Here is an 8229-nt window from a genome sequence, read left to right on the forward strand (position 1 = left end):
GGGTAAAGGGGGGTGGGGGGGGTTAAGGGGGGGGTGGGGGTGTTGGGGGGGTCCTACCTGGGCTGCGGCTCCGCTCGGTGCCCCCCCCCGCGCCGCCGCCAGCTCCGCTCCGCCGCCGAGTTACTTCTCCATGGCGATGGCGGGGGGGGGGGGGGGGGGGAGGAAGAGGGGGGGGGGGAACGGGGAGTGGGGGGGGCGGGGATGGAATAAGGAGGAGGAGGAGGGGGGGGGGAAGGGGGGGGGGCGGGAATCCGGGAGCCCCTCCCAGAACAACACAACACCCCCCCCTCCCCATAACACAGCCCGCTCCCCCCCCCCTTCAATGGGATCCCCCCCCCCTCCCCCGCGACATCCGACCCCTCACGGGGTGTGTGACACTTCCCCCCCCCCCTTCCCCCCTTTCCCACGGGAGTGACACTCGGGACCCCCCCGGGATATTCGGGACCCCCCCGGGACCCCCCGGGGACGTTCAGCACCGGGTCGCGGACAGCTCCGCCGTTCAGCACCGCCGCGTGGACAGCTCCGGACCTCCTCCGCCCCCCCCCCCCCCCCCTCCTTTCCCATCCCGGACCCCCCCCCGGAACACATTGGGGGGTCCCCGAGGAGATGGGGGGGTCCCCTCGGTCACCCACACCCCGTGGGGGGGTCCCCGAGGAGATGGGGGGGTCCCCTCGGTCATCCAAATCCATTGGGGGGGTCCCCTCGGTCACCCAAACCCATAGGGTGGGGGTCCCCGAGGAGATGGGGGGGGTCTCCTCGGTCACTCAAACCCATTGGGGGGGTCCCCGAGGAGATGGGGGGGGGTCCCCTCGGTCACCCACACCCCGTGGGGGGTCCCCGAGGAGATGGGGGGGGAGGTCCCCTCAATTACCCATACCCATTCGGGGGAGGTCCCTCAGTCACCTACACCCGTTGGGGGGGTCCCCAAAAAAGCCGAGGGGGCCCCAACCCACCCCCCACTCTCCCCCACAATGAGCCCCCCCCCCCCCAAGTCACCTGCTGGGACGAGTCACCCCCAATTGTCCCCCCTCGAGGGGCTCTTCGGCATCGCCCGGTGCCGGATTCCGGCTCCTCCGGCTCCGCGCCGGCACCTCCCCGGCTCTGGCACGAATTAGCGCAGGAACCAGATGCCATCGCCTCCAGCGGGGGGGGGGACACAGCCGGCACGGAGGCCGGGGGCTGCCGGCACGCCGCCAGCCGCGGGTGGGGGGTCCCGGAGGCGCGCGGAGGGGCCAAACCCAAAACCGGAGGGTCTGAACTCAAAAACGGGGGGTCTGACCCCAAAAACGGGGGATCCCGGAGGCGTAAGGAGGGGCCAAACCCCAAACCAGAGGGTCTGACCCCAAAACTGGGGGTCCTGGAGGCGCACAGAAGGGCCAAACCCAAAACCGGAGGGTCTGAACCCAAAAGCGGGGGGGCCCAGAGGAGTAAGGAGGGGCCAAACCCAAAAAAGAAGGGTCCATCCCCAAAACCCGTGGGTCTGATCCAAAAACAGGGGGTCCTGGAGGCGTAAGGAGGGGCCAAACCCAAAACCAGAGGGTCTGACCCCAAAAACGGGGGGTTCCAGAGGTGTGTGGAGGGGCAAAACCCAAAACCGGAGGGTCTGAACCCCAAAACTGGGGGTCCCAGAGCTACGTGGAGGAGCCAAACCCAAAAATGAAGGATCCATCCCCAAAAACCGAGGGTCTGACCCCAAGAACGGGGTCCCAGAGGCGTAAGGAGGGGCCAAACCCCAAAATGAAGGGTCTGGCCCCAAAACCGGAAGGTCTCAACCCAAAAACTGGGGGTCCCAGAGGCATAAGGAGGGTCCAAACCCCAAAATGAAGGGTCTGACCCCAAAAACTGGGGGTCCTGGAGGGGCACAAGGGGTCCAAACCCAAAAATGAAGGGTCCAACCCCAAAACCGGGGGGTCCCAGAGGCATATGAAGTGTCCGACTCCCGAAAATGGGGAGTCTTACCCCCAAAATGGGGGGTCCCAGAGGGGTGTGAAGGGTCCAACCCCAAAAACCAAAGGGTCCGACCCCAAAAACGGGGGGGTCCCGGAGGCATATGGAGTGTCCAACCCCCCAAAACAGGGGGTCCTACCCCAAAACCGGAGGGACCCGGAGGGACGTGAAGGGTCTGACCCCAAAAACGAAGGTTCTGACCCCAAAAACGGGGTTCCCGGTGGCGGGTGCCTCTCTCCTCCCTCCCCACCGTGCGGTTGCGCCGGAGCCCTCCCGGCGGCGGCGTTCGCCGGAGAAAGCAGAAGCGGTGGCGGGATGACGTATTTATTATATTTTTGGGGGAAGAAGGTGACAAATGGGGGTCGCCGGGTCGCGCCGACGACGTCTTCCTCACCCCTCCACCGCCCGGCGCCGGTTTCGGCGTTCCGCTTCCCACCGCAGGCGCTCCAGCAGCCGGCGAGCCGTCGGCGCCAGGCTGTGCTGCCGGTGAGGAGAAACGGGGTGAGATATCTAATTTTTGGGGTTTTTTTGGGGGGAAGTGCGGGGCGATGGCCACCTGCAGGACGTGGAGGCCTTTGAGGCAAACGACGGCGAGTTCGCAGAGGCCGTCGGCGGTGAGATCGGCGTAGAGCATGGAGAGCAACGGGCTGGGGAAACGCCGGGTCCAGACGAGGCGGAATTCGCCGGGAGAACTCCCCGCGGTGTATTTGTAACAGAGGAGTTCCTAAAAACGGGATAAATCCACGTGGAAAAGGCGGCGGCGTGAGCGGCGGGGGAAGGCCGTCACCCACCTGACCGTAAGTGCCGAGGAGGATCTCGCCGGCGCCGTCGAAGTCGATGTCGGTGACCAACGCGCAGAGGACGCTGTCGTACTGGTCGCTGGCCGGCAGGATCAACTGGTCGCCGAAGCCGTTGGTCAACACGTCCCTGGAGGAGGAGGAGGAGGAGGAGGAGGAGGAAGAAGAGGAGGATGAGGATGAGGGTGAGGAGAAGGAGGAGGACAATGAGGATGAGCAGAAGGAGGAGGAAGAGGAGGAAGAAGAGGAGGAGAAGAAGGAGGATGAAGGTGAGGGAGAAGGAGGAAGAAGAGGAAGAAGATGATGAGGATGAGGAGGATGAGAAGAAGAAGGAAGAGGAGGAAGAGAAGGAAGAGGAGGAAGAGGACGATGAAGGTGAGGGAGAAGGAGGAAGAAGAGGAGGAGGAGGCAGAAGGGGAGGAAGAGGAGGAGGCGGAAGAGGAGGAAGAGGAGGAAAAGGAGGAGGAGGAGGAAGAGGAGGAAGAGGAGGAAGAGGAGGAAGAGGAGGAAGAGGAGGATGAAGGTGAGGGAGAAGGAGGAAGAAGAGGAGGAGGAGGCAGAAGAGGAGGAGAAGGAGGCGGAAGAGGAGGAAGAAGGTGAGGGAGGAGGAGGAGGAGGCGGAAGAGGAGGAGAAAGAGGATGAGGAAGAGGAAGATGAGGAAGAGGAGAACAAGGGAGAGGAGGAGGAGGAGAAGAAGGAGGAAGAGGATGATGATGATGAGGATGAGGAAGAGGAGGATGAGGGGGAGGAGGATGAGGGGGAGGAGGAGAAAGAGGATAGTGACAAGGAGGATGAGCAGGAGGAAGACGAGGAGGAGGATGAGGAGGAGGATGAGGAGGAAGAGGAGGAGGAAGAAGAGGATGAGGATGAGGAGGAGGAGGAGGAGGAAGAGGAGGAGGAGGAGGAGGAGGAGGAGGAAGAGGAGGAGGAAGAAGAGGATGAGGAGGAGGAGGAAGAGGAGGAGGAAGAGGATGGCGGTGACGAAGAGCGAGGAGGGAGGAGGCGGTTACGGCGCTCACCGGTAGACCACGGCCAGCTCGATGGTGCTGGTGACCAGGAGGCTGTAGCCCTGCGCCGCGAGGGGGTCGGCTGCGGGAGGGAGGAGAAGGTTCCGGAGGGATCCGGTGAAGGGATCCGGCGGTGCCGCCACGGGATCTCCTTACCGGCCGGCGCGGCGGCGGCCGCCGGCTCCGAGGGCAGCGGGAAGACCAAGACCTTGGAGATGGGCCCGTCCTGTTGGATGCTCCAGCTCTGGAGAACGGCTGCGGGAGGGAGGGGGGAAGCGGCTGTGACGGGATCTGGCGGGATCCCACGGGATCTGACGGACGGGATGGGGCTGCCAGCGCTACCGACGCCATCCCGCCTTCTCCCAGCCGGCAAGGATCCGGCGCGGGATCCCCTCGCTCCTCCCGAGGATCCACCACGGGATCCACTCGCTCCTCCCGAGGATCCGGTGTGGGATTCCCCGGCTTTCCCTGCGGATCCGGCAGGGGATCCCTCACTTCCTGGAGATCTGGTGTGGGACCCCCTCGCTCCCCCCGAGGATCCGCCGCGGGATCCCCGGCTCCATGAGGATCCCTCATTCCCTGGGGATCCACCGCGGGATCTGTGGCTCCCTGGGGATCCACCAGGGGATCCGTGGGGATCCGCGGCAGGATCCCCGGCTCCCTGGGGACACGGCATGGGATCCCTCGCTCCAAGAGGATCCACGGCAGGATCCCTCGTTCCCTGGGGATCCAGCATGGGATCCCTGGATCCCTGGGGATCCGCCGCAGGATCCTTGGCGATCCACCACGGGATCCCTCGCTCCAGGAGGATCCGCCACGGGATCCCTCGTTCCCTGGGGATCCAGCACGGGATCCCTGGATCCCTGGGGATCCACCACGGGATCCTTGGCAATCTGCCGCAGGATCCCTTGCTCCTGGAGGATTCGCCACGGGATCCCTCGCCCCCACCCAAGGATCCACCGCCGGGATCTGTGGCTCCGTAGGGATCCACCGCCAGGATCCGTGGCTCCGTGGGGATCCCCCGCGGCATCCCCGGCGCCCTGAGGGTCCATCAGGGGATCCCTCGCCCCCACCCAAGGATCCACCGCCAGGATCCGTGGCTCCGTAGGGATCCACCGCCGGGATCCCTGGCTCCGTAGGGATCCACCAGGGTATCCCCGGCTCCCTGGGGATCCACCGCGGCATCCCCCCGGCTCCCCGGGACCCACGGGGGGGGGGGAGGTTCTCCCGCTCCCCGACCCCCACCGGGGGATCCCCCCGGCTCCCCAGGGATCCACCGCGGGATCCCCCCCCCAATTCCCCCCCCCGGGGCTGACCTGGGCCGCGCTGGCAGACGCGGGCGAGGCGGAGGTGGCCGCTGTGGCAACCCAGGGCGGTGAGGCGCTGGCCGGCCCCCGGCACGTTGCGGACGTCGAGCCAGAGGACGCTGCGGGGGAGGGGGAAATGAGCCCCTGGGAGGGGGGGGGGGGGTGTTTACAGGGGGGATTTGGGGTGACCCCCCCCCTCCCCGCCGTACTTGCTGGGCAGATCCTGGAGCTCCGGGAAGAGGTGGTGGACCGGCTGTTCCTCAAACTGGTGCGAGCCCTCGTTCTGCGGAGAAAGGGGGGGGGAAATAAGGGGAAATAGGGGGGGAAGTGGGCAAAAAGGAGGGAAACGGCAGGAAAAGGGGGAAAAGAGGGGCGGAAGGGGGGGGGACTAGGAAAAAACGCGGGGGGAAGCAAGAAAAGGGGGGAAAACAGTAGGAAAAAGGGGGGGAAAGGCAGGAAAAGCGCGGAAAAAGCGGGAAGGAGAAGGGGGGGGAAGCAGGAAAAGGAAAGAGAAGTAGGAAAAGTGGGGGGGAAGGGGGGGTGGGAAGAGCAGGAAAAGGGGGGGATGGGAAAAAAGGGGGGTGAAAAGTGGGGGGAAGAAGCAAAAGGGGGCGAAGCAGGAAAATTAGGGGGAAAAGGGAGAGGAGAAGGGGGGGGAAAGCAGGAAGAGGGGGGGAAAGCAGGAAAATTAGGGGGAAAGGGGGATGAAGGGGGGGAAGCAGGAAAAGGAAAGAGAAGCAGGAAAAGTGGGGGGGAAGGGGGGTGGAAAGAGGGAAAGAGCAGAAAAAGAGGGGAAAGACAGGAAAAGCGGGGGAAAGGGGATAAAAAGAAGGGAAAAAGGCAGAAAAAAAGGGGGAAAAGCAGAGAAAAAGGGGATGAAAGGGCGGGAAGTAGAAAAGGGGGAAGGGAACAGGGGGGTAAAAAGAGGGAAAAATACAGAAAAATGGATAAAAGAGGCAGAAAAAGGGGGTCAACCAGAAAAGGCGAGAGAAAAGAGGGAAAAAAATAGGGAAAATGGGAAAGAAGGAGGGGTGAAAAAGGGGGATAAAGCAGAAAAGGGTGGGAGGCAGAAAAAGCAAAGGAAATGGGATAAAAAGAGAGAAAAAGCAGAAAAAAAAAGGAGGAAAGCAGGAAAAAGGGGGGGGGGGAAGCCGGAAAAAAAGGGGGAAATGGAGGAGGAAAGGGTGATTAAAAGGGGGGAAAAACAGAAAAGAGGGGGGAAAGCAGAAAAGGTGTGAGAAAAGGGGAATTAAAAGAGGAAGAAAAGCAGGAAATGGGGGGGAAGCGGGAAAAGGAGGGGAATGGCAGGAAAAGGGGGGGAGAAGCAGGGAAAAGGGAGGAAAAAGGCAGGAAAAGGGGGAAAAAGGCGGAAAAGGGGGAAAAAGGCAGAAAAGGGGGGAACAGGAAAAGGGGGGGGAAGCAGGAAAGGGGGGGAAAGCAGGAAAGGGGAGGAAAGAGCGGGAAAAGGGGGGGAAAGAGCGGGAAAAGGGGGGGGAAGCAGGAAAAGGGAGAAGAAGAGCAGGAAAAGGGGGGAAAGAGCAAGAAAAGGAGGGAAGTAGGAAAAGGCAGGAGAAGAGCAGGAAAAGGGATGAGAAGAGCAGGAAAAGGGGGGAAAAGCAGGAAAAGGGGGGAGAAAAGCAGGAAAAGGGAGGAAAAAAGCAGGAAAAAGGGGGGGGAAGCAGGAAAAGGGAGGAGAAAAGCAGGAAAAGGGGGGAAAAGAGCAGGAAAAGGGGGGAAAAAGCAGGAAAAGGAGGGAAAAGCAGAAAAGGTGAGAAAAAAGCAGGAAAAGGGGGGAAAAAAGCAGGAAAAGGGGGACAAATGGGGACGTCGCTCACCTCCTTGTAGAGGTGGATGGCGGGGTCGTTCCCGCTGAGCAGAAAAACGGTCTCGAGTTTGTCCCCGACGCAGACCCTGCGAGGAGGGGGGGTTGACAGGGGGACACGGGGGGGACAGGGGGACACGGGGGGACGCGGGGGGACGCGGGGGGTACGCACTCGGCGTGGCACAGCTGGAAAGGGGTGAACTGCAGCTCCAGGTTGAGGCAGCTCTCTGCGGGGAGAGGCGGCTCTGAGACCCCCGGCCACACACCGTGTCCCTGGGGGGGGGGGGGGGGACAGAGCCCGGGGGGGGACATGGAGCCCCGGGGGGGGGACACTGATGGAGTCTGGGAGGGGACAGAGCCCATGGGGGGGGACACAGAGCCTGGGGGGGGACACACAGAGCCTGGGGGGGACACACAAGACCCCGGGGGGGACACAAGACCCCAGGGGGGGACATGGAGCCCTGGGGGGGACAGAGTCCATGGGGGGGACACAGACCCCAGGGGGGACACAGAGCCTGGGGGACACACTGATGGAGCCTGGGGGGGGGGACAGAGCCCATGGGGGGGGACATGGAGCCCCGGGGGGGGGGGGACTGATGGAGTCTGGGAGGGGACAGAGCCCACGGGGGGGGACACAGAGCCCGGGGGGGGACATGGAGCCCCGGGGGGGGAGACTGATGGAGCCTGGGGGGGGACAGAGCTAATGGGGGGGGACACAGAGCCTGGGGGGGGACACACAAGACCCCAGGGGGGGACACAGAGCCCTGGGGGGGGGGGACACTGAGCCCATGGGGGGGACAGAGTCCATGGGGGCGACACAGAGCCTGGGGGGAGGACACAGAGTCCATTGGGGGGGGGGAAGTCCATGGGGGGGACACAGACCCCAGGGGGGGGGGACAGAGCCCATGGAGGGGGACAGTGATGGAGTCTGGGAGGGGACAGAGCCCATGGGGGGGACACAGAGCCTGGGGGGGGGACACAAGACCCCGGGGGGGGACACAAAGCTCAGGGGGGACACAGAGCCCGGGGGGGGACAGGACCCCGGGGGGGGACACGTACGGGCCACGGAGTCGAGGTCGTACTCGGAGCCGGGCTCGTAGTCGCAGTAGATGTTGAGGAAGGGGCTGGCTTTGTCCCCGGAGTCCTGGGGGGGAGGACACGGGGACAGCAGGGGCGGGAGTGGGGTGACAACCCCCCCCCGACCCTCCCGGCCCCCCCCCTCGGGCCCCCCCGGACCTTGATGAAGGTGATGCCGACCACCAGCCCGCGCTGAGGGGGCGATTTGGGGAAGGAGTCGATGGAGACGATCTCGGCGTCCACTGCGGCGGCGCAACCTCAGGAGGGGGCG

The 8229-nt window shown here is 64.2% G+C and overlaps 1 protein-coding gene across 1 annotated transcript; it reads right to left on the bottom strand.

Annotated features, from left to right (window-relative positions):
* Positions 1-2262: 2262 nt before the first annotated feature.
* On the bottom strand, positions 2263-8213 carry KPTN (kaptin, actin binding protein; the record flags this gene model as incomplete). Its single annotated transcript, XM_082501286.1, has 11 exons — positions 2263-2427; positions 2504-2671; positions 2739-2874; positions 3765-3834; positions 3909-4007; positions 5069-5178; positions 5269-5342; positions 6895-6970; positions 7054-7108; positions 7941-8025; positions 8118-8213. Coding segments are annotated over 11 exons (1059 nt in total), but the record flags the coding sequence as incomplete, so codon positions are not given.
* Positions 8214-8229: the final 16 nt, after the last annotated feature.

This window comes from Vanellus vanellus, assembly GCF_965231255.1.
Source record: "Vanellus vanellus genome assembly, contig: HAP1_SCAFFOLD_2452, whole genome shotgun sequence".
NCBI lineage: Eukaryota > Metazoa > Chordata > Aves > Charadriiformes > Charadriidae > Vanellus > Vanellus vanellus.